This window comes from Phytophthora cinnamomi, assembly GCF_018691715.1.
Source record: "Phytophthora cinnamomi strain GKB4 chromosome Unknown Contig17, whole genome shotgun sequence".
Classification (NCBI taxonomy): Eukaryota; Oomycota; class Peronosporomycetes; order Peronosporales; family Peronosporaceae; genus Phytophthora; species Phytophthora cinnamomi.
In genome coordinates, this window is record NW_027150950.1 from 1,136,329 (window position 1) to 1,162,040 (window position 25,712).

A 25,712-nucleotide genomic window follows, 5' to 3' on the forward strand; every position below is an offset into this window, starting at 1 on the left:
CGAACAACTTTGTTCGACTACGAAGCCTGCCGAGTCTTGACTTCGAGGGGGTACATGTACCTCGAAGTCTTCTGGAAGTGCGGCTGGCAACAGGTGCCATCGTGAAGGCCGAGAAGCGCGTCGTGAACGTGCGCTTCTCGTACAAACAACGAGTGTTTGTCGAACACTTTATCGTCCTGGGCCTGGACGATAAGTTCGACGTAGTAATGGGCATGCCGTGGCTTGCCCGGCATGATCCGGTAATAGACTGGAAGAAGCGCACGCACGTGCGCTTCGGACGCGACAGAGGAACAGAGAGCGATGGCCCTGTTACCGCAGCGCACGCACCAGCAGGTGCGCGCGGCTCACCAGTCGAGACAGCGCTTTATGCCGCTGTCCTGGAGTGCCCAAGGAGTGCGCGAGGGCGCGCACAAGTGAAACCCGCGTCGGCAATGCTGCCGACGTCGGAAGAAAAAGATGGGTTGGTTCCGGGAACCAACACCCACGTTCAAGCATGTAAGGGACAGTCCCTGACCCGAAGAGGTCAGGTCGACTACGGCGCGTCGGCTCCGGGAGCCGACGCACCCTCGGTCATGAGGGGCTCCGCCAATGAATGGCGTCGAGGTGACGAAGGCGTGTCAACTCAGGGAGTAGACGCTGCAAACAGTGCGGACGGTTGCAAACGTACCGCACTGACGCAATTTGCATGCCGTCGTGCAGCCCGGCTGCACGACAGCCGAAAGAACGGAGAGCGAGAACGAAGAGCTGAGGCAGCTCTTCCTGGGAAGTACCACTGAGAGTGAAGACACTCTCAGTGCGAAGACGAAGCGAGAGCGCTTCGAGGAACAAGGTTGGGACTCGCTGAAGTCGAGTCCCTATTACGAATTGTTGAGGGGGTACAAAGACGTACTCCCGGAAGAGATTCCTGCGGAGCTTCCGCAGGATAAGTGCATTCAGCACGAGATTGATCTCATGCCGGGCACGAAGTACTGTGTCACGCGGCAGTGGCCACTGCCGCGAGAACAAGTAAAAGCAATCGACGACTTCTTTGAAAGTCGTCGCAAAGCAGGACAAGTGCGGGAATCAAAATCCCCGCACAGTGCTCCGACGTTCTGTGTCAAAAAGCCACAGGGCGGATGGCGTATCGTTCATGCTTACAACAAGCTGAACGATGCGACGGTACCGGCGCAGACGCCGATACCGCGAAAAGATGTTATCATCGATTCGATGGCCGGGAGCACCGTTTACAGTGCTCTCGACTTGCGAGATGGATTCTATCAGATCCTAATGCGTGAGAGGGATATCTCTCTCACGGCAGTGAGCACGCCAAGCGGCATGCTCTGGGAATGATTAGTAATGCCACAGGGGCTTAAGAACGCCCCTGCGACTTTCAACAGGTGCGTAACGCACTTGTTGCGCTCGGTGCGCGACTTCGCGCCGAGCTACTTCGATGATGTGTTCATCCACAGCCGAGCTGTGGACGGGAAGACCGACGTAGAGATGCACAGGGTGCATCTCCGGAAGCTACTTGAGCTTATGCGAAAGCATAAGCTCTACGCGAACCTGAAGAAGTGTATCTTCGGGGCGAGCGAGATACCCGTCCTCGGGTGTCTCGTAGGGAAGAATGGTGTTCGCCCTGACCCGGAAAAGGTCAGAGTGGTTAACGAATGGCCAACGCCTTCAAGTGTCAAGGAACTGAGGCAGTTCCTTGGCTTGGCCACGTACTTGTGCAAGTACGTGGAGGATTACGCGGGCAAGATCCGCCCGCTGTCACACCTTCTTAAGAAAGAAGCTGTGTGGAATTGGACACCCGATTGCCAAAGGCATTCGATGCAGTCCAGCGGGGCTTGACTGAGGCGCCGATCTTGGCAGTGGCTCACCAAGATCGCCCATTTCACGTAGTGTGTGATGCATCCGATTTCGCGATCGGATGCGCGTTGATGCAACACGATCACGAGGGTCGTGGCCGTGTCGTCTACTACCAATCGCGTCAGATGAAGCCAGCTGAGCGCAACTATCCGGTGCATTACAAGGAACGCTTTGCCATGAAGTACGCACTCGCAAAGTTCCGAGTGTATTTGCTTGGAAGTAGACCGTTCGTGGTCTACCCTGATCATGCATCACTGCGCACTGCAGTGGTCACCACCCATTTCACAAAGAATGGCGAGATGGCTCTCATTCTTTGCGGAGTATAACTTCCGGGTCGAATACAAACCCGGAAGATTGAATCTGGTGACCGACACGTTATCACGTCGGCCGGACTACGCGGAAGCTGCTGACGTCAATGCCATTGATGTCATGCGATCGAACAAACCCACATCGTCTCTGTTGGACGACGTGAAGGTCGCGTACGCGCACGACGCGGACACGAAGCTCTTGCTGCCCTATGGCACAGCGCCTTCTGACAAGTCCCGTCAGAAGCTGCCCAAGCACCTTCGAGCGCGTGCACACCGATATCGGGTGCACGACGGACTGCTTCTTTACAATGCAGTCGACGACAACGCGGATCGCGTTGTCGTACCGAATGACCATGACCTGCGACTCAGGATCATGTACGAATATCATGATACCCCGACTGCGGGACATCTCGGACGTGAGAAGACATACGTCCTTCTCACGCGCGACTTCTACTGGCACCACCAGTACAAGTGGGTGCGCAAGTACATCCGTGCTTGCGAGGTATGTCAACGCGTAAAGCCTGCGCCATTCGCGCAGGCTCCGTTACAATCACTACCGACTCCGTCGGAGTGTTGGAAGTCCATGTCTTTAGACTTCATCTTTGGTCTTCCCGTGGACAGCGGAGGGAATACCAGTGTTGTGGTCTTCGTCGACCGCTTCAGCAAGATGGTACATCTTGCTGCGGTGCCGGCAAAAGTGACCGCGAAGCAGACGGCCCGTCTGTTCGTCGAAATGGTGTTCAAACACCATGGCATGCCGTCCGACATCGTGTCGGACAGAGACCCGCGCTTCACAGCGCACCTGTGGCAAGAAGTGTTTACACTTCTTGGGAGCCAGCTTTCCATGTCGTCTGCGGATCAGTCGCGGCGGTCTGCGAGACCGCCGCGACTTGGGCCTTCTGGTTCGCCAGCTCCTGTTTCAGGGCGGCGAACTCAGCGCCCTGCAGACGCTCCACGGCGGTCACCCGGTCGTGGAGAGGCGCATACTGATCAGCCCGGGGCTGATCATACCCGGGGCGTGTTTCCACTCTCGCCACCGCCGATCCGTGACGCCCGCGGCTCAACCCGCTGGATTGTTGAGCGGATTGTTGACCATAGTATCCCGAAAACGAACCCTCAAGGGGCTCGTTTACAGTACGCGCTGGCGCAGCGGAAGTAACACGAGCGCTGCGATCATCGCTAGCGCCCGAACCCTCACGTGCTAAGAACTTAGCACGGAGCTCTTTGAGACTCTCGGGCACACGGAACGACGTGTACCCGTTCAGGTCGCGGTCGCTCAAGCGGACCGCTCCTGGGAAGCACTTCGTGCACTGAAAGCCCTCGGGCACAGCGTACGGCACATTAGCCTCCTCCGCAGCAACATGGAGTTGCACCAACTTTCCAACTTTCCACGCTTCGAGTACATCTCGAAGCGATCACGCGCTTGCTTAATCCGATCCCGGTGAGCACTCGGCTTCTTGTTGAAGTTCTCAACAAAAGCGTTCCAACTTTGACAAAGTGTCTGCCACTCGGGCACTTTGCTGCGAGAAGATGTCTTCTTGCTTTGAAACCATCGGAGCTCATGGAAGAGTCAGATGTAATAATCGCGCCTTTGATGCGTTTCCGCATCAAAGTGCAGCTCGGCATCCACGGCGTCATCTCTGATGGCGCTGCATACGTACAGTGGCACCTCATTCGGAGGTACCGAGTTCCCATACCGGTCCGCGATCTCGGACGCGGACGGCATCCATGGATCGCGCGCTGCAGGCGCAGCGCGCGGAGAGCCTTGAGCTTTGACATCACGCGCTGCAGCAACAGCGCGCGGAGTACTGAGAGCCCCAGCGGAAGCGAGTGGGGTATCGCTCTCAGTACGCGAACGCTTCGAACTCGAAGCGTCCGATTCGTCCCCTTCACGCGGACGAATGTTCTTGGCGTGAGGGTCGAGCGATTCGCTCGACACTGAGTCTTTACGCTGTGAGGGCGAGTCTTCCTCGCCCTCCATATCTTCATCGTCGTCGTCGAAGTCGACGACGTCGCCGTACTTCCCCTTCTGGCGTTCGAAGTAGTCGTCGATGGAGAGATGACTCCCCACCGACTTTGTGGACTTCTTCTGAGGCGCGCTCATCGTTGAATGAGGGCGGATTTCTTCTCCAAACGCGGAGAATTGACGAGTGGTCAATTCCGAAGATTGACTTGCGGAGACCCCGCGCGTCTAACCTTAAGGGGGGGATGGTGTAACGGGGTTACACGTACAAGTGGCTGCAAGCCACTTGTGAATTTAACAGATAGGTTATCTGTTAAAAGTTTTAGATACTTCCTCACCTTGGTGTAAGACACATCAATGGATACATTGAAGTGGACCACCACAATGAGTGGTCCACACATACCAAAGATCCTATTGGTAGAAAGCAGCATCTTTCTACCAATCAGAGACATGCATATTAGCGGGGCTCTGACAGCCAGCCGCTGTCAACCCTTTCGTAGATGATAAACAGTTTTTAGCAGATTTTAGAGGAAGATCAATTTACAAGCAATACAGTTCTCATTTTACCTAATCTAAGTCACTTGGAATCCCTTCTTACTTATATTTGTGTATTCAAATATAAGTAACCTAAGTAATTACTAAGTACTTACGATTCCTCATACACGTTGCGCAACGTGTAAGCTAAAGTAGTGAGTCAAGTTAGACCCACTACATTTCCCACAAGCGATATGCCTAACTCTCACATCTATCTTTGCTCAGGAAACGAGTAAGTGTAAGTCTCCTCTACCAATAAAACGAATCTAGTTATGCTAATCACTGATTTACTCCTCCTTAGCTCCTAAATACGCATTTTTCCATTAATTAATATATTTTTGAAAATTTCCTGGTGGGTATGTATATATATAAACCCGATAATAATCATTAGTTCAGTACTTAATTTTTGACAGCATAAATCCAAGAGCATTGAGGTAGTTCATGCAACTGATCCAAGCAACTGTCGTTGGCTGCTGAACCTGAAGATTCTGCTTGAATTGAACCTTGAAATTGCTGAATTCCTCAGAATCAGCTATCACAATGATGATGGTTCAGTCTTGCTAACGTGGGGTAAATATAAGGGAAGCGCTATTAAGCAAGTCCAAGCCCTTCATTCCAACTACATTGAATGGTTGAAGAAGAACGAATTTGTTCGTGAGAAGATGCCTAAGCTTTTGACTGCTCAAATGAACTGTAAGCTAATGATATTTTTTTGAAAGAAAAATAGAGTCCGATGAGGTTGATATCCTTTAATACATATCAATTGGTGTAATAGTGATAACTAAAGTCATCGCTTTGATAGAAGAATCTATGTAAGGCTATAGCCCTGTCCACGCCTATATTTCGATAAAGAAAATTTCGAATTTCAGCGAAAACTGTCTGAAATTCAGAAATAATTGGAAAATTCATAGGAATTTCCCAAATCTAGAACTTTAGCATCCCATCCATTCGAAGAAGGCTTCGATGTCATCGAAGCTGTCCATTTGCTTCATCATTCGCGTTGGGTGCATGACTTCAGCGATGAGTTGCTCAAAGATCTTATTTCTGAAAACGTTCTTGTGTTTAGATATATCGATGCACTGCTGGATTAATCCCTTAGCACGATGATTGTGGAACATATTTTTGCTTCTGTTTCCAATCTTGAATTCACGAATCTCTCGCGTAAAGTCATCATGAATTAAGCATCCCCATCATGATCTACAGAGAATTGTATTGAGTCACCTTACAATCAATGTACCACATACGATCCTCTCGGTTATCGCGCATGTTTGGTCTTCAATTTCACCTTCAGTGAACGTATTTTCAGGCGTATCCTGACACCAGAATTCATCTTCAAAGTTATCTTCTACGAAGTTCATGATTATCGTTATGGGTTGGTTGGTTGAATCGTATGATATGATTATTTATATCTTTATATTTTATCTATCAGGATGGATCGATCTTAATATCTCAGAAAAATTATATTAAACGACATTGTGCTCAATAAGTTAGATTCATTCTGTGGTACTTGGAAGTTTGGAGGAGTCCTCCTTCGCACCAGAGGGCATTAAGCGGTAGTTTCCTTGATTTCTGATTCTGATGAAATAATCCTATTAGGGTGAATGTAGATAGTTAAATAACAGATGAAAAAATGATTTACTTGATCCGTGTAAACAATACTACTTACTTCGCCACAGCTGGTCGGAAATGAGGCGCGAGAATGGAGAAGCTGGGCAAAGACGGCTGAGTATGGAGGCCAGCAAGCGCCGGATATGGTAATTTGTTCTCAGTGAAATTAGTAGTCGTATTAATACCGTTGATGCCTCACTGCTAATAGATACAGTATTCTACTATTGCCCGAATTAGGATAGTAGTAGTATGACTACTAGCCGAAATTCTACTACTAACTGTCATTTTGGCAAGCAGCTAGATCTGCTCTCTCGGGGCTCCGAAGATGCAGCACTTGGCGAAGAATAACTGTCTTGGCGTGACGCGGGGAAATGGGGTGGAGCAGCGCAGAAATCTTCACTCTGCGTCCAGTTGTGTGCCTCGATGGGATGTCTACAGCTCCGATCGAGTCGCCTGGAGTTGATCCGGGGCCTGTTGTTGCCTTTCGTAGGCGTTCATTTCGTTCTTCCCTTCCTTGAGTTGCTTGCCGCTTCCTATAGCGGGATCGAGTTCGGTCGAGAGGTGAAACGATCGCCGCTCAAGCAAATAATTCCGGTCGATCGAGGGCTAGCACACAAACAGTAGATCACTAGAGCAGAGAAAGCTGACCAATGTATTACTCCAAATATTACCTAAACTGCTAGATCAACTATCTTCTTCTTGTAACTTAGTCGGGGCCAATGCAATTCCCCGAGATGTGAAGACCTGTGCCTTGGATGCAAATTCAGCTCTGATTTATGTTTAGCCTGTGCCTCCTTACACCCTACCATCCCTTCGCTAATCCACCAACTCGACATCCGCTGGATTCTTGCCCCGGTTGCGCCTTCAGATGCTTCCCATCATCCGTCGATCGGCGATCGCAAATTTCCCAAACCTGTATGTCCACCGGCGATCTGCCTCAATCCGTATGCCTGATCCGTGATCAGTCCGCATCAGCCGCCAATCCTGCCCTGTCACGGCCCCACTCAGCCCCCTTGCACTCACGCATGCGTTCCTCCGGCTCTAGACTTGCCGCCTTTGTCCGGTCCCAGATCGGATAGCCCGTACTTACTGTGATCGACAGCGACCACATCGGATCGGCTGTATTCCCCCTGACACCGAGGCGTCACTTGGATCGCACGTCTTCTCCCGTCTTCTTCCCTCATCGCTTGTCTTGGATCTGGATCCGTCCCGGTTCTAGCTGGCGAACGATGGACATCGTCCCTCGCGGGAACCTGTCTTGATTGCCACTGTACCACATTGCAGTTTACTTTAATAACTGAGCATTTTGCAATGGCGTCGGATGAACCCCATACGGTGCTAAGCCAGATATTCATCAAATTCGTACCTTTGGGTTATTGGTGTACTACCCCACGTCGGTGGTAAAACGCAACAAACTGAGTGTGAACGGTAAGGTGGATTTTCTCATTGGCTATCAAGAAAGCATTGTTGGCTGCCAGGTATATTTTCCTACCGAGCACCAAAAGGGCTTCATGGCTAATGTGAAGCTGAACAAGGCGATTAAGTATAATGATCGCTACGAGAGCGGATGCAAAACAAAGGTGAACAGATGGTTACAGAGGTTCGATGAGTTTCTTCGGGATGGAGATATCGACTACGCAGAATATGACAGCGAAGAATCTCAACGAGCAGAGTATGACGCTGAATCTGTCCGTGGCAATAGCAATGTCGAAATGCAAAGCGTTGCTGCAAGCACAGACGACATCGACGAAGCGGATCAAGCGCTGTGGAATGATATAGTAGGCAACAGCGACCTTCCCAATGAGGATGGGAGCAGCTCTAACAGTGGTTTAGCAGAAAATGACCAGCGGTCGGGGGATAATAATCTGCAGAACAGCTCTCTGCCCGACTATGAGGTTGCAGGAGGATGAGGACACAGAAGCGGTTCACGTTGGTGACGGCGTGGCTTGTTACCCAAACGAAGCGCGGAGATGCCGATGATGCAAGAGTGAATTTGATGACCACACGATGATGATGTTGGCGTGTTTATTTATGAACTGACAAGAACATCTAGCCATGTGTCTGATCTGACACCTGTTCCTGAAGAGAATGACAGGGACTTGATGGCGTTGATGGCTACGATTATATTTTCGGCCCAAGTGATGATCACGAGGCACAGGGCGATAGCGGTGTAAGTGATGACGTGAGTGAACCGCCAGCGCCAGCAGACAATGGTGTTCTTGCAATTTCATCGCAGATGCTAATCGGACAGGTGCATCCAAGATACGAAGATATTCGTCGTACGCATGACACGAAGTGTACCATGTTGAGGGCCAAGCTTGCAGCGGCACCAAGGTGCCCAGGATTTTGTGTAGTCTCACAGAACCATAATCCTGAACGATTTGAGGACTACGATATGTACTCAGCGTTCAAGGGACTACACGCAGATCGCCGTGGTAATGGAGGATTATGTGCGAGTGCCACCAAGATTCCGTAGAACTATAGACAAGCGATACGCTCCAAGCAAGCCAAGTTTTGGCGTGAAACTATGGCCGCTGAGATGGCTACCTTAACGCTACGTTAGGTATAATACACTATCTGGAAGCGGTTGAAGGCTACCCGTGTGAAGATGATACATCGTCGAAAAGGCTTTGTACGGGCTCTGCCAGTCCGTCAGAGAATGGAACAGTAAGGTGAATCACTGGAGTGTGGACTATAGTGTGAGACCGAGCCTTGCCTGTATTTCTACAATCAAGACGGCGAGTTCGCCTTCGTACTTCTGTACGTTGATGATATACTGTGCGCGACGACCAACGTCGAGTTCAAGAAGCGAATGTTTGAGCGGTTAGACCAGGTTTATGGATTAAAGGATCAAGCTCTTCTCAACACATACCTCGGCGTGCAGGTAGAACAGAACACAGACTCCATTAACTTGCATCAGACAAAGTACTGCGAAGAGATTACCGAACGATTCGATTTTGGGGACGCTCACTCGAGTAGGATCCCCATGGAGACGAACATGCGTTTGACTGTGAAAGACACTGACACGAGTCGACGCAAGGTGAAGCTCGTGAACGGCAAGAAATCCCCGCATTGTGAGCTGGTCAGGTCCCTCATGTACTTGACTACCTGTACAAGACTAGACCTCGTGTTCTCTGTTGGACAGCTTAGCAGATACTTGAAAACGCCTACACAATAGCGCATTGACACCGCCAAGAGAGTGCTGGGATACATAGTTGGGACCACGACGCAAGGAATTCTATACACCCGAACAAGTTAGCGGAGCAAAAGCTCGAGTTGATTATTGATAAGTATTGCGACGTATCAATAATTAACTTGAGCTTTTGCGTTGCGTGTGTCAGGGTCATTACCTCGATTGGGGGTAATGACCCTGACACACGCAAGGGCATCACAGGTTTTGTTCACTGCATCGTCGGAGGTGCGGTCGTGGGCGTCAAGACGCCAACGCATCGTGGAACAAACGACCGCTAAGGCGGAGTATGTTGCCGCATCCAAAGCATGCATGGAGGGCCAAGGACTACGCAACGTGCCGATCCATGCTTTTCCAGATTTAGAGTCCAGTTTTCGAATGGTCATCGATAACCAAGCAGCATACGTAATAGCTACTAACCCAACCTACATTCGCGGGACACGACACATCGAGCTACGTTGGCACTACGTACATGACCAAGTGGCAAAGAAGACCGTGGACTTGTGAAAGGTGAAGGCTGACGTGAATCCTTCCGATCGCATGACGCAGCCACTGGCCAGCGATAAACTCGGACATTGAGTAGTTTCACTTGTGTTGTAAACCGCATCATCTTTTGTCACAACACTGAAGTTGGTGAGTTTAGTGGCAAGATCACGACCCGGTGTTTCTGTTGTCGGTCCTGGGCGACCTTTATGAAACCCCTCCAGTCCAGCCGAGCTATCCCGGCAGCGGTCAGGCAGCAGCAGGATAAGAGCGCAAGGAGATCATCCGTTTTTTTTCGCCCTCAGCCCCGCAAGCTCGACCTCTGCCACCCTCTCGTCCTCGCCCCCTGCAACAACCGACTGCTATGGCGACGCCTTCAACTTTACTCATCGCGTCACCTACTTCGCCACGGGTACCTACGGAACTTGACGCCGCTCTCACCAGGGCGGCCGCCAGCGTCTCCGGAGGACCCAAGCCCAAGCCGCCCCAAGCCGCCCCAAACCTCTGATGGGACCAACGACACAACCTCGACGCCAACCTCTACAACTTCCCGGACTAGCATTCGGCCGCAGAAACGGAAGGCAGACGCTGCATTGCGTTCCGTGGAGCTCCGCAAGAAGCCGTACCAATTTGAAAACAGGCACTCACGGCTTCACTCTCGACGATGCCTTATCGGCGCCGCCCGTACTGGCTTCCCGAAAGACTGGGGCGTCTACGACGCAGTCAAAGCAGCAGGCAAAAAAGAAAATTGGCACCGCAGCACGCGCCTCCGCGCAGGCCTTACCAGAGGCAGGGACTTTTCTTCGAACCGCTCCAACTCCGGGTCCCGACCTTGCACATGGCCCCGTCAGCGCCACCCAACAGGAGACATTACCACCTACAGAGAACCGACCGACTGCAACGCAAGGGGCGGATGCGGTACCATCTGCTAATCATCTACTTGGACAGTCCTCCTCTGCAGAATGACCTGCCATTATCAAGTGCGGGCACAACGCCGGGTACAGCGGCGGGGCCATCCAGTGTGTCTCAAGCACCTTCCCAGCAAATCCCTTCGTCGACTCAGCCTGCAACTTGCGGTGTTGTCAACTTTGACCTCGAGTCATTTCTTTCCAGTTCCGGTGTTATCGGCAGCGCCGCATTCGAGCCGTCCGAGCCCCAACGGACGGACCCAGTGGTAGCCCAACTCGCAGCACAAGTGGGGTCCCTCAGCGCAATAGTGCTAGAGCTACGCGACCGTCTGGCTCTCCCGGAGATACGCGTGCCTACAACTGGCCAGCAAGAACACGCCCATAGCACATCACTGCCTGTCCTGTGTAACACGGCATGAAGGCGTCGTCGACGCTGCCAGTGGCCAATGAATACGGCCTTCCTCTTGTGCGACTCCGTGAACCTCACGTCTCCAGCGCTCCGTCTACAGTGCACCGGAGAAGTGGCGATTACACCCCTCACCCTTCGCACATTCTGGCCGCGTACCGCAACATCCCGAACCTATCGAGGCCGGACGGTGCGTCCATTCTCTCTCTGATACTCTTCTTTGGTTCAGAGATTCAACCTGCATCCCGTTTGAAATGCCTGTTCCGACGGCGACCGGTTTATACAGCGTACGCATTGAATCGCATGGGCTTTTGCTTACATATTTCCGACCTTTGACGCATGGCGAACGCTTCACCCGCAGTTCTGACAACTCGAATTTCTCTATGAACTTCAGTAGCACTCCACAACCACAATCTATAGTGACGATCCACGATGAAATTCTACTTGCCCTGAGCGGCCTGAGCACTTTTAGCAGCATTTGCTGGTACCCACACATGAACCATCTACTAGACCACATTCGTCAGTTTGTAACTGACAACTACGCAGCCGATTTCCAGCAACAACAACCTGAGCGTCACACGCACCCTCCAATACGCGAATCTGTATTTGGGGCATGCGGTAGGGCTCTTGGCAAAGGACACCCCTACATGGTGGACAGATTTTTGTGCAGCTACAGACGCAATTGAGTACAAGTCTTTGGACTGGCTGCTTGCGTTACAAATCCTTCCAGCACCGCGCTCTGAGATTCCGGAGCGGCGCTCAATCCCACTTGCGAGTCAACGCCACCGGCCACACAACCACGAGTCCCTACTATACCTGATCATTTTCGCTAACTGGAGCCACGTCGCTCCGACAGTACAGAGCCATGCCTCCGCTTCTTCGGTGGTGGCATGTGCTTCGGGGGGACTCGCGAGAAGAGCGCGTATTCATACCGCACACACGTGGGAGGCACCTCTCCACCGAGACCTCCAAACGTTAATCAACAGGCTTTACGGCTCTAATCACCGCGGCCACTACGGCTCTCGCCGGAAGTGATGATGCCGAGACGCGGCTGGCTCACTAGCGCTTCGGTTCACTTTGTGTGCACGGTATCCCACTTCTATCAAGAATAATGCTGCGACTCGTTTACGCGTTTCAGAGCCACCAAGCTTACCTCATATACGCAATATCATGCGTCTGTCAGCAATAACGCTACACTTCATGCACAGATATGACAGCGGTCTAACCGTAGTGCACCACCACTGTCATCGACGCAGTCCGGCCAGCGCTCTCCACGGTCTCTGGCGGGAATCTCACACGAGCAACTCGGGCCCCACCATCCCATAACACAACACAACACCCAACCGGCTCCCATCCTTTAGTTCGATCATCTTCACCAGGCAAGTCAAGCTATACGTTGCCTTGTTTCACGTCAACTTCAACGGTCCGCCACGAGACACATCTCCCTCGCACGTCGCCTACAGCCGCGGCATTCATTATGCCCTCCACACGACCATAGGCATATATTCACGGGCGGTCCGAGCCGACCCGCTCACTACCCCTACATCTGGTTGCAGGTGGAGCCCACCAACGGCCCAACAGGTAACCCAGTTTTAACTCCTCTGCCGCATCAAGTCTCGGTTATGCGAAGCAATCCGCCTCAAATGAATATGCAAAGCCTTGGCGGCCTTCAATATGACGTTACCTAGTGCGTCCACCCCAGTATATGCCGGTCCCGCGGGCGAACCTCGTAACCCCCTTAACATACCGCTCAAACGCGCTCTCTCCGAATATGTAATATGAATGCCGCTCCCGCTGCTCGCTGGCAGGGCTAGTGGAGCTTTACCGTGGGCAAACTCCCTCGGATTAACGCCCAAACATAAAAACATTTCATCCAGACCTAATTTAACGCGCGTGTAGCAACTACATCCAGCTTCCCAAGCTCTTATCTATCGTTCGTAAAGGCGTCTCTGTCATACTTACGCGATCAATGATGACTCGGCTGTCTCCCTCACCCAATTACCCATCAGCCCGCCAACGGATTAACATCCTCCGCAAGAACATAAGGAAGGAGCAGGATCTCGGTCGGTGTCTTGTCCTCGATATGGACTTTGCCCAGTTTTGACCGGGGCTCTTTCTTAGCCCGTTTGGTGCCGTCAATAAAGGGGATAGATACCCTCAGGTGTCGGGTCGGGTCACCCATGTTCTATTCTTTCCCGACGGTCAGTCTATCAACGACCGCACCGAAAAATCATCAGTACCCGACACGTTGTATGAACACTGCGATGCCATCGCTAAGGAGATCCTTGCTCAGTGCGCTCGGTCCCCTGATCATGTAATCAAGATCCTTCCGGGGGATGTCGCCGCAGCTTTCGAAACCCCGGCATTCATAGCCAATCAGCTCACCGCTTTGTCGGCACAGTGCTGGAGGACAATGCGTTCGTGATCGATATCTCGGCGTGCTTTGGCTGGGCCTGTTCCCCCGGATACTATAGCGTAGGCAGCAATGCCATCTCATATATCCACAGTCAGACTGCCAATTCAGCACATCCTATGGGCCTTTTCAACTATCACTGGGTGGGCGACCATGGCTGCATCTCTGCAGATATCGGTTCCTCCCGCCATGATGTGGAGCGATCGCTAAGGTGCATCATAATGACCGTGCTGGGACCCGAAGCTGTCAGTGACGACAAATTCACCCAGTGGAGCACACATTAGAAAGTGTTGGGGCTCGTGTTTGACACGGAGCAGTGCACGGTGTCCGTGCCACCGGCCAAAATCCGAAAAGGCTACCAAACTAGTCTTCGACGCCTACCACGCAACTTCCCTAAGCCGTACCCAATTTGGGTCCCTCCTCAGCTGCATTCGCCACGTAGCTACGTGTCTGCGGCCAGTAAGGCTGTTCCTGCAATGTCTTCGCAGACCTGAAGCAACCCTACATCGGTGGTCCAAAGTATCCATCACAGACGACATGAGGCAAGATTTTGTCTGGTGACAACATATACTGCACTCATCAGCCCTCAACGGAGTTCCTCTCAGCTACTTCAGGACATCCCCTTCGGCCGATGTTGTCCTATAAATGGACGCGTCGGACACTGGATTGTGTACCTTGGAACATCCACATCAGCAGGTTCTGACGTACTGATTCTCAGACACCGAACGGAAGCTCATCAACGACTTCCACAATTGGCACCAAATCGTATTTGATATTAACTACAGAGAACTGCTCTCTTGTGCGTTTGCGGTTCACACGTGGTCGGGTGCCTGGTGTAAGGAACACAACACCTGCGACGCGAACCCGATCCACGTACACTTCCGCATCGACAACAAATCAACATGGCAATGATTGATGGCATCTAGAAACACTCGGGCTCAGACCATAATCCGTCTCCTCGGGTCGTGTGAGGTGGCGTATGGCGTACGGTTTTCTGCGTCACACATTCCAGGAACGGCGGATGCAGGATCCTAGATCCCAGAACGCCCCCCAGGCGCTACAAAGATTTACTAAACGCACGTATACGTGGTCACGGGTCCATCCGCGAGTGGATATCCTAGGCCTGGAACGGATTTGGCGCGATATCCGCGCGAGCATTCGGTGGCAGACTAAGCCTACATCAAGCATCGTCGCGCGTTCACCGTCGGGCGAGCTTTCGCGGATCGGTATGGATTGAATCCTTGGTTGGATGGCTTTTCCCGTTTCGGCCAAATTACATACTATATCAAACTTCACTATCTCCGGATTTCAACATGGCTATGGATCCGACCGCCCAATACAGAGCTTTACAATCCTGAACACGCTCATGGGAGTCCGACATTTCTTTTCCGCCTCAGGTCGGTCATCTCCGTCGGACCATATACAGATCCGCATGCTACTCAAAGGCATCAGCCGCCATGATACCCCGCACCCACCGACCCACACACCCCCACCCTGGCCGGAAAACACCAGTCTCAATCCGTCTTCTGGAGACCTGTTTCACCTCACTCAACATGCTTCGACCTTCGGACTTGGCGCTCTGAGGGGGGGGGGGGGTGTAGTGGGTCTAACTTGACTCACTACTTTTGCTTACACGTTGCGCAACGTGTATGAGGAAGCGTAAGTACTTAGTAATTACTTAGGTTAATTATATTTGAATACACAAATATAAGTTAAGTAAGATAGGATTCCAAGTGACTTAGATTAGGTAAAATGAGAACTGTATTGTTTGTAAATTGACCTTCCTCCTAAATCTACTAAAAACTGTTTATCATCTATGAAAGGGTTGACAGCGGCTGGCTGTCAGAGCCCCGCTAATATGCATGTCTCTGATTGGTAGAAAGATGCTGCTTTCTACCAATAGGATCTTTGGGTATGTGTGGACCACTCACTGTGGTAGCCCACTTCAATGTATCGATTGGTGTGTCTTACACCAAGACGAGGAAGTATCTAAAACTTTTAACAGATAACCTATCTGTTAAATTCACAAGTGGCTGCAAACCACTTGTGAGTGTAACCCCGTTACAGGGGGTCTGTGCATGGCCTTCTTCTTCTTGCTCAGTCGGTCGGCGATAGTGGCTGTCAGCACAGGGCGGTTCCGGGTGGTTCGTCCACATTCGGCTACGAGTGACAAAAAAAAACATCCGTCTGGGCAGATCATACCGCGGATGCTGCAACGCTCCGGTCGCAAGTTTATGTGCCCGGTGCTCGGAGCGATCCTTCTCCTCTGTGCTCGGAAAACCCTTCCGATGGACTTGCCGATCGCAGCCTACCCGACTGAGAATGGCGGTATCAGCTCGGTGTCAGCATGCCACCTGTCCAGTAAACCCCAGGATGCTGCGAGGAACGTCGAAGAATATCCGCGCGCGTACAGCACGCACTCCTTACGATCAGGTGGAGCCACATACATGTATCGGTCGGGTATCGACACACTCACTATCTAATACCACGGACGCTGGGCGCTGACACATTTAAATCTACACTCGGCTGTGAAAGAAATCAGTGTCGTCGCTCGCATCGAGGATGGTAAGCGGGACACAGCACACATTACTACTGTAATGACGACCCGTACTGGCCAGTTGGTGGGCTCAGCTCCTGTCATTTCTGGACAAAGCTGTAGCCGGCTACATTCCATCCATTGCAATATATGATGCTGTTTTGCCCCCCCCCCCTCTCTTACTCAGGTTCCCCTAAGATTAAGAAGTTGATTGTGAGTGCGTTCGACCCGCGCCCCATTAGCTGGGACTGAGCTGAAGATGGAGAGGGCTTCAGCTAAGCTCCATCCATTTCATTTTAAAACGACAGAACTGGTCTGGGATTCCCACTATACTGTCTAGCGTTGGAAAACCCTACCCGTCCGGGGACGGCATGTTACAGCCCCGTGTGTTGGGTAGGAAACCAAGGCACACAAACATACAAAATAGCCGCTCGGCGAGGACGAGATCTGATTCCGGTCGAAGCACGGACGGTCAACCTTCACATTCTGAGATGACCTCCACTCAAGCGGAAAAATGATTTTCCTCTTCGCCTTCGGCTCCTGGAAAATCCCCAAATGCTGTAGCGTCTAAAAGCAACCATTTAATTTCTTACACATCTTTTCAAGTCATCCACGCATTTCGCCACGCGTCGTATTCGCGTTGATCAACTCGAGTACGGCGTTCTCCTTTGAATCGTGCGTAAACGCCATCGTGAATCACGATGTCGTTTACGATTCGTGATTACAGAGGACCACCGGCTATAGTGGCGCCGGTAATAAGAGAAAATCGGTTATTAGAGGCTTTCGTGAGATCCCAAATCGTGACTATAGTAAAATCAAGTCAAACCGGCTATTAGGCTGTAAGAGTGTAAGAGAGCTCCCCCGCCAAACCAAAACTACACATTCTAAGAGGGTGGGGGATATGTGGGTCATTTTTAAACACGATCAGGAGTACATCAATGGTCTCGTCGCGCCAGCACCTCACTATCTACTATAAGAACAAACTACGTCGCGTGGAACACTGTTTAGGAGGCGACAATTCTACACTGCTTCATACGAGGATCGTGTCAATGAGCATGGCTGCTAGGCAGGAGTGCGACAGTGAACTGTCTACCAGGTGATAAACGGAGCTTGGAGATCTAGAGCTGCTTATAACTAGATTAGATTTATTGGATCCCTTCTGTTGAATATGCTGCTGAGAACAACGAGAGAGAGAGAGAGAGAGAGAGAGAGAGACGACACACGCGAGCAGTCTTCAAGCGACAGCGAGAGTGACGGTGTTGGCGAGGAGGAACTCGCACGGCGAGGCACTAGAAGGTGCGCAAAAGCTCCAGATGTACATGTTTGCCCACGGATTGCGGGACACCAGCGTACAGAACGTTGTCAACGCCTCCAGGAGAATGGCAATCGCCTCTAAGTGCTCACCTCCAGGCCTCCGAAAATACCGTAGTCAATATACGCAGGCAACGCACCCACAAGTAATACGTACTGCAATATCAAGACGATCAATAATCCGCAATACCGCAATTTTCAATGTATTGTTGCGGCCAGCTTTAACTCTAAGATCACGGCACGAGCGTTGACGCGTTCCATAGCTCCCGGTTAGCCTTTAGAAACATCAGTCTCTCGAAGGTTGCTGAGCGCATGGAAGCACGGTGCGACTCAAGCACGTACTTACACTCCGAGAATAACCGCTCGCATCGGTTACTGGTTGGGGGAATTGCACCAAGTAGTGGGACGTAGTCAACAGCGCGCCTCTGCGAGGTGCGGGGCTTCTTAGCACGGCGAAGAATCTGGTTCGCAAAGTCAGCAGCCGGTTCTTCATCAATCTGTTTGGAGCCTTCTGGACGTCGAAACGGCTCGAGCGTCTTGGACTCGGTACTGGAAACAGGACGAGAGCTCATGACCTTGATAGCAGCAGATTCAAAGGTCGGCGAGTGAACAATCTGGGCAGTAGACTTGAGATACTCTTCCATGACAGGGTACTTCGCCATACAAGCGTCAAAGAGAGCACGTACTTCACCGAGCCTTCGGTTGTGCTTGCAGCCAGTCGTACATGTGGGTCGTCACCTCGTCCACGAAGCCGAACACCTCAAGGGAGGTCAGGTTTCTGCGCTAGAACTCAGCGTACTCGTCACTGTGAGTGGGATGCTTGGAGTTCACGTGTGACATCAGGTTTGTGTAGCCTGTACGCTGAGATTGCTTGCGTGGCTGCTCGCAGATGTTGCATCTATAGAGCCTAGGCTCCACGACAGTGTAGAAGAGTTACTGGGACGACATGGAGGATTGAAGAATGAGCTTTTCTTGCTTGGGTGCGGAGCTACTCGAGCTCCGAGTGAATGGATGGCAGCGGGGAACGACTGGCTGGCAACATCTGCGGGATTTATTTGTATTATTCCGTCAGTATCACACTATATTATTTCTCGAAAAAAAACAATAATCCGCAGTATAATATAAAATAGGTAGTAATTACGGCAGTGATATTATTTTCTCGGAGGCCTGCTCATCTCGTCTTCCATGCGGAATAGTAGTTTGGATGTTAAACTATAGGTTATTTCCATGCGGAAGAGTAGTTTGTATGTTAAATGATAGGATCTCTTTCCATGTGGAATAGTAGTTTGTATGTTGAATGATAGGTTTCCTCTCATAGCAGCTATAAATCTACATGTATTGTGGTTTGCAGATATTTTGTCGCTCGGATTTAGGGCTTAGATCGATCTCTGAGATAAAATAATTCGTAGACATAAACATGCGACATGGTAGTAAATCGACCTCCAGGTGTAGGTAAGTCGCACCACCTCTTCCTACTTAACATAACGGGCGCATCGTTGGTTCTCAGGACACCGAGCTAACGTCGCCGGCCACTGCTACTCCGATACGGCTCTGTTGGACGTGTTTAACGGCTCGTTAGCTTCGTCTGTGAGTGCACTAGCGGCTCCTGTATCGCTGGGCTTTCCGCTTGTCTGTCGCGCGAGCTGCACTCCGCCATGTAAGACCGCATGTCGATACTACGCTACCATACTGAAACTTAGTGTGTCTCCGGCCCTTGCGACTCTAATACTAATCTGTTGAACGTGTTTGATGGCTCGTTAGCTTCGTTTGTGAGTGCACTAGCGGCTCCTGTATCGCTGGGCTTTCCGCTTGTCTGTCGCGCGAGCTGCACTCCGCCATGTAAGACCGCATGTCGATACTACGCTACCATACTGAAACTTAGTGTGTCTCCGGCCCTTGCGACTCTAATACTAATCTGTTGAACGTGTTTGATGGCTCGTTAGCTTCGTTTGTGAGTGCACTAGCGGCTCCTGTATCGCTGGGCTTTCCGCTTGTCTGTCGCGCGAGCTGCACTCCGCCATGTAAGACCGCATGTCGATACTACGCTACCATACTGAAACTTAGTGTGTCTCCGGCCCTTGCGACTCTAATACTAATCTGTTGAACGTGTTTGATGGCTCGTTAGCTTCGTTTGTGAGTGCACTAGCGGCTCCTGTATCGCTGGGCTTTCCGCTTGTCTGTCGCGCGAGCAGCTCCCCGCCATGTAAGACCACATGTTGATACTATGCTACCATTTTACTTTAGGAAAAGCGTTTCGTATGAACTGCTGTAGCTCCTCTAAATAAATTGTAGGGTGGGCTTTCACGTACTTTCGAACACGGGTGACCACGTCGTTCGGCCAACGCGACGAGCGGTTAGTTCGATCTCCTTCATCAACCACACCATCGGTCAAAAACAACTTGTACCGACGTTGCAGTGTTCGCACGTTAGGCCCAAATATATCACTAAAATACTGCATACATATTCCATACACATGCATAAGAAAAACGGCTCGCCAACGGTAGTCGAGAGAGTACATGCTGCACTTGTGCAAGGTGAAGGTTTTCGGAAACTGCGGTGCTTCGACAGATCAGCAGCGCGATCTGCCGACCACTCGTCAAGTGTCCAGATGTAAGTGTCCAATTGCATATTATATATATAAAGCGCGGCATTATCATCCGTACACAGACATCGCGATTTAAATTAAATCGGCCCGAATTTCGTTTTTGGATCGGCAATTCGACCACAGATAGCGTAAATCGAGATCGATATCGAGGCTGGCGATTATAACTTGGAGGATTTAATGGCCATCTGTTTTTATATCGGGCGCCAGATATTATAACTCGGGTAAATCACTAGGTGAAAACGACAAACGCATTGCAAAGCGTTATAATATTAGTAGGCTTCATACTCTGAAGGTCGATTTACTACCATGTCGCATGTTTATGTCTACGAATTATTTTATCTCAGAGATCGATCTAAGCCCTAAATCCGAGCGACAAAATATCTGCAAACCACAATATAAGAGAGCTTGGGGAGTTGGTGACCAAACAGCTCCACTATAGCCAGTCCTCTCAAAATTAGGCAGTAATACCTACTTAATTTGACTTCAAATAGGCATTATGGAAAAAGGTTGATTAGGTAGTTCGATACAAACGGCTCAAAATCCAAATTAGGCATCCAGGTGGTATACATTATTCAAATGAATTGTCTTGCACTCCCGGACTAAATATTACGGCTACCTTTTTTTGGTAGAACTTTTTTTCTACTGTGAGCTGGCGCTTGCTGTTTAGATATGTGTTTCAGACCCCTCAAGAAACATTGTTACGATGAGAAGTTTGCGGAGTTCGAGCACTGAAGGGAGGCTCTCATACAAAAAACCGTAGCTACGTCCAAAACTAAATCAAACCAAAGGCTGAGGTACCCACACACGAGTTAAACGTCGTCACGAACTAGTTCAGGGAACCCAGGCGGTGCAAAACTGTCGTGATCTCGTCACTATCAAGATTGAACTCGGCTGATCGGCGATAGAGGTACAAGTAGTGTTGCTGAAGCGAGCAGATCAAATGGGGGATGTTTGGGCTGATCGCACGCACACTGTGGAAATAGGTAGCGTTCCGGAGACACCATAGCGTGTGGAACACCATGGCTGTGTGGATACGCCATAAATGAGAATAACCTCACGAAGATGGTGCCATTCATCTTGGACATCGCGGTCGGACGGGATAATCAACAGCCTCCAGGTCAGGGAAAAACTGGAGCCCATGGTTCCCAGATCTTCTGCCATATCCCCTAGACAGGGTCACACTCGAAGAAGCGATGCGTCGTAAACTCGATAGCCGGAAGGGCAGTGTTAACACTGCCATTTGAACCGGTGATTTTAGCCTGTAGTGTGGTCTACTGGTCTCCACGTGCATCCTTCTTAGACCCTCGCCTTGATGCGTTTGCCTTCCCCATTCGTGCTAGCAGATGTAGAGCGCCGAAAGGTGGAATGCACAGGCAGCGACGCGAATAAACTGCGAGCTGGGGTGGTTTCAGGCATATCCGCAATTAGGTATTTTGAAAAAAAATAGAAATAGGCATTATGTACTTTCCCTTCACACACTGCCTAATTTTGAGAGGCCTGATTATAGCCGGTGTTCTCAGAATTGCAAAGGAATGTTGGTGATGGGTGATCCTCTGCTGATTGCGATGGACCAATCGTTCGATCGCAAACGTTCCGTGTTGTCGGCTGTAACAGTGGACACCACCGGCATGAGGTGGGACACCACCAGCATGAGGTACAGTAGGTCGCAGACACTGCACCAAGGCGGTGGGTGGACTCAAGTCCGCATCGTGTTGTCGGTGTTGTAACACCCTGTTGTTCGCGAGTTGAGCAAATTCATTGTGACCCACGGCAAACATAGAAACGTATACGGGCTGCTAAAACCCGCGTTACAGCCGTACGATGAAGATAGCGATTGAGAACTCCTTCCATATCTACACAGTTTCATATCCGAACCTATAGTGCACGAAAAATACCAACGTCCGTGTTTGAATGGATGCGGAGATTATAACAACATGGTTGAAAATCTATAGCTATGCAATGTACTGCAACTATGTAATGCACAGTTGGATTATAAGATACTGATGAGTCGGGGGCCGACAGCTTATGCTCATGTGTCATGGCCAATAGTTAATTAACAACCTTCGGGGTCGTAAAGTAAGTATTGTGCAGAGCTACATGTAGTCGAAGCTTGGGCTCGTACATGGCAAAAAGAAAAGTGATATTGTAACTTAAAGTCCGTACTCTCTTGTACTCTAGACTAGCTACTCACTTCATGGCCACTCTTTGTTGAATGCAATTGTTAGTTGACGGGACGCCCCGTAAACTGCACATTGAAGCCGTCCCGTAAGTCGCCCGTAAGTTGTCCCGTGATACGTACCACAACAAATATAAATTACGTGCTTCGTAATAAATTACGAAACCAGTAAATATAACGCAGTGCGTTACACTGCAGTATTACAAGCTGAACTTGGTGAACCTCTGGCGAAAGTGGAGAAGTGATCATTACCGAGTGGGACGATTGGCGCTCCCTGTTGAATCGAATTCATAGGGAGCGCTCAACTCCCGACGAGCGCGCTCGCAGGCTTTTTGCTGCTCGTGCCCGTTCCTGCGAGCACTCAGCTCGTGGGATGCTTGGCTCTACATGTACAGTACAACAACAACAACGATTGACAGCCGGCAGCACTCCCATATATCCGTTTTCCGTACGTTAGCGTGCTATAGAATAAACCGTCATGCTGACCCAGCCTTCTGAGACTCCAGTCTGCATTTCCTTGCCAACGGCGCAGGTCGTATTTCACTACAACTTCTCCGACGCAACACTCCCCCATGAAGATCCTGCTGATTCTAAGTGCCGTTCTCTTGGCGCTGCTCTCGCGGCCGGCGAACGTGGAAGCTCAAACGACCTGCGGCCCTCGAATGCGGAAGGACTGGGATATGATGACCGCCACGGAGAAGACCACGTATAAGAACGCCATCGCTGCTGCCATGGATTCGGGCGACTACATCAAGTTCGTCGAGATGCACATTGACATGAGGTCCGAGATGGAGGCTCACCGCCAGTGCATGTTCACGTACTGGCACCGGCTGTTCCTTCTCGTGTTTGAGAATATGTTGCGTGGCCAAGGACCGCAGTTTGCGTGTGTGACTGTGCCGTACTTCAACTGGATCGTCGCCAGCGCTCGCGTGACTGCGGGTACTTGCACGTCATTCGCTGACTGCTTGGCCATCAACAAGGAGTTAGGAGGTGGCTCCACGAGCGGCGAAGTACGTTCGATCTCCATCAATGGTAAAGAAAGCTATGGTCGGTGCGTAACCGAGTCGCCGTTTGATCACTTTTGCGAGCTCTCGTCCCTCAATGGCACAGCCTGCGCCAGGTGTGTACCTCGCAGTGACTGGAGTCAAGCTGAGGTGCCTTCCAGCACGAGCTACGCATCGGTTCGCCAGCAAGTTTTCAAGGGCAAGAACATCGGTCAGATGTCTCCTCTCGTTGAGCGCGGCTGCCACAATAACGTGCACGGCAGCCTCGACAGCACCATGGGCACTTTTGCTTCGCCGGCTGACGCTCTTTTCTGGTCGCACCACGCCACGGTCGACTTGTTGCACACTATTTTCCACAAGTGTCGTGTTGGAACAAAGCGACTAACTTTTGCCCAGAAGGCATCCAACCCGGTCGCGTGGACATCGTGCCGTCGCCGTGGTGGTGGTGTCTTCCGTCCGACCGATTTGATCACGATGCGCACCGGTGTTAATCCAATCCCCGGTTGGATCGACCCAAAGATTGGCAAGTACTTTGCCGGAGTTCCCAACCAATTTGCTGGTCTCATGGATGTCCGCGACTTGGGCAATAGCAGCTATGGGTACATCATCACAGGCCAACTTGCTGCCATGTACAATCGGTGTGACGCCTCTCCTACATCTCGCAAGCTGGAGGAAACGACTGCCACGAACTCCTCGTCCAAGCCTGCCATGTGTGGTATGGCACAGGACGATGGCTACGATGCCGACGGGAACGACTACGCCTCGCAGAACAACTTCCCTGAAACCGATTACAACGGTCAAGACGACGGCCACCAGGACATCGTAGTTGTCGACAGCAACGGAGAGCCGATCAATGCCAACGCTCCGATCGATGCCTACATCACCGACGACGCCGAGAAGCGCGCTTTCAACTGGTACGACCAGACCATCGAAACCATGGGAGGCGACTCGCATGAAAACATGGCCGACCTCGAGCGTCAAGCCTGCATGTTTGAGCACGTGTGCTTGGGGGGCACTAAGGACTACTCACCAGAGTTCAAGGCGCTCTGGAAGGTGAAGGAGCCGCGCTGCAAGACCATCGTGGACGCCATCACAAACGGCTCGCAGCCGATCATCTACGAGTCATGGCGCCAGGACATGGAGTCTCACTTCGGTTGCCCGAAGCCGATCAACTCGGCGAACGCAACTTCGCACTCGGGTTCGTGGGGCTCTTCGGAGGGTGGTTCGCAGGTATCGGTTGGGGATTCGGACAACACGATCCAGTTCTCGTACGTCGCCGCTCAAAATGACGTCTCTCAAAATGGCATCGCTGGCGTTGAGTAAACCTCCGGCGAAACGTTGTAGAGTGTGCACGGAAAGGTAACCCGGGGCAATTTGTAGATTCGATAATCAGAGGACCGTTTAGTTTTTTTTTTTTTAATTAAGCTAGAGGACCCTGATATCGTTAAATACTTCGCCAGACCGATTGTCGATGCATGCTAGTTCGCTGGCTTGACAGTACCTGGTTTATCGTCGTAGTCGATGTTGACATTTCATTAGCCGTGCTTGTGTTCGGAAGGGTAGGGATGCATTCCTTGTAAACCTCCCACGAATACACTCGATCTGGTTTGGACACATCCAATGTATACCAGTACATGATGCAGCTTGTGCCGCATCAAGCGCGTAAGTCATGTTAAGCAGAGACACAAGACAGTCAACGCTGGAGTAGGTCAGCATGTCGTCCAGCCAAATCTCACATGGACCGTTATGGGTATAGCCTGATGTGCGCATGATATCGTTGTCCGGAATTTGTTGGGGGGACCCCTTCAGGTTGGTCCAGCCGCACGTTTGGTCAGCCCCCGACGTCACCGAGTAGTTGCCGTTGTTCATGAAGTCGCGAAGAGTCTCGAAGTCGTTGTCAAGCTGCCACCGTGTGAAGTTCGCCGTAGTGTTGAACCCCTGGTCTTCGAGATAAGCCAACGGCATCCACAGTAAGCGCTGCTTAGCTTTAGTCGTGTTCGCTGCCGCCCACGTCGGCGCGGGGATGTAGACAAGTTGATTCGCCGTCGAAGTCGCTGGATGTAGCACCGTCACGCCGAAAAATGTCATGAAAGACGAGAACGAAGTGGAGATCAGTCCGGAGGATGATCGGTTTTCCGATAGGTGGTAAGTTTCGGAGGTACAGTGGTAGCTATTGTTAGTCGAGGCCGAGCGCAGCGAGTGCCGGAACTCACTTTTCATTTGTATCGTCGCGCAGAACCCTATCCTTCAGCAACAAGAGGTTTCAAGCCCCACCAGTTATCAGTCAGCCAAGACTTTCGCTCTACCATGACCGCCTCTCCCGTTGCTGTCAACACCCTCGCCTTTATCGGCCCTGTACACGCTGCGGAGTTGAGTGAGTTTTGCTACGTGCGAGTGATCGAGGTGGACGGGGATACGG

At 51.1% G+C, this 25,712-nt stretch overlaps 1 protein-coding gene across 1 annotated transcript in view; it reads left to right on the top strand.

Annotated features, from left to right (window-relative positions):
- The window catches only part of IUM83_04763 (uncharacterized protein), a gene marked incomplete at both ends in the record, with an annotated part of 36,565 nt that extends 11,949 nt beyond the window's left edge, over positions 1-24,616 (top strand). Inside the window, 6 exons of the mRNA XM_067928860.1 lie at positions 19,016-19,165; positions 19,270-19,347; positions 19,452-19,529; positions 19,634-19,711; positions 19,801-19,861; positions 22,822-24,616. Coding sequence (XP_067796320.1) covers positions 19,016-19,165; positions 19,270-19,347; positions 19,452-19,529; positions 19,634-19,711; positions 19,801-19,861; positions 22,822-24,616 — 2,240 coding nt within the window. The remainder of the gene's footprint in view (positions 1-19,015; positions 19,166-19,269; positions 19,348-19,451; positions 19,530-19,633; positions 19,712-19,800; positions 19,862-22,821) is intronic.
- Between the last annotated feature and the right edge of the window lie 1,096 nt (positions 24,617-25,712).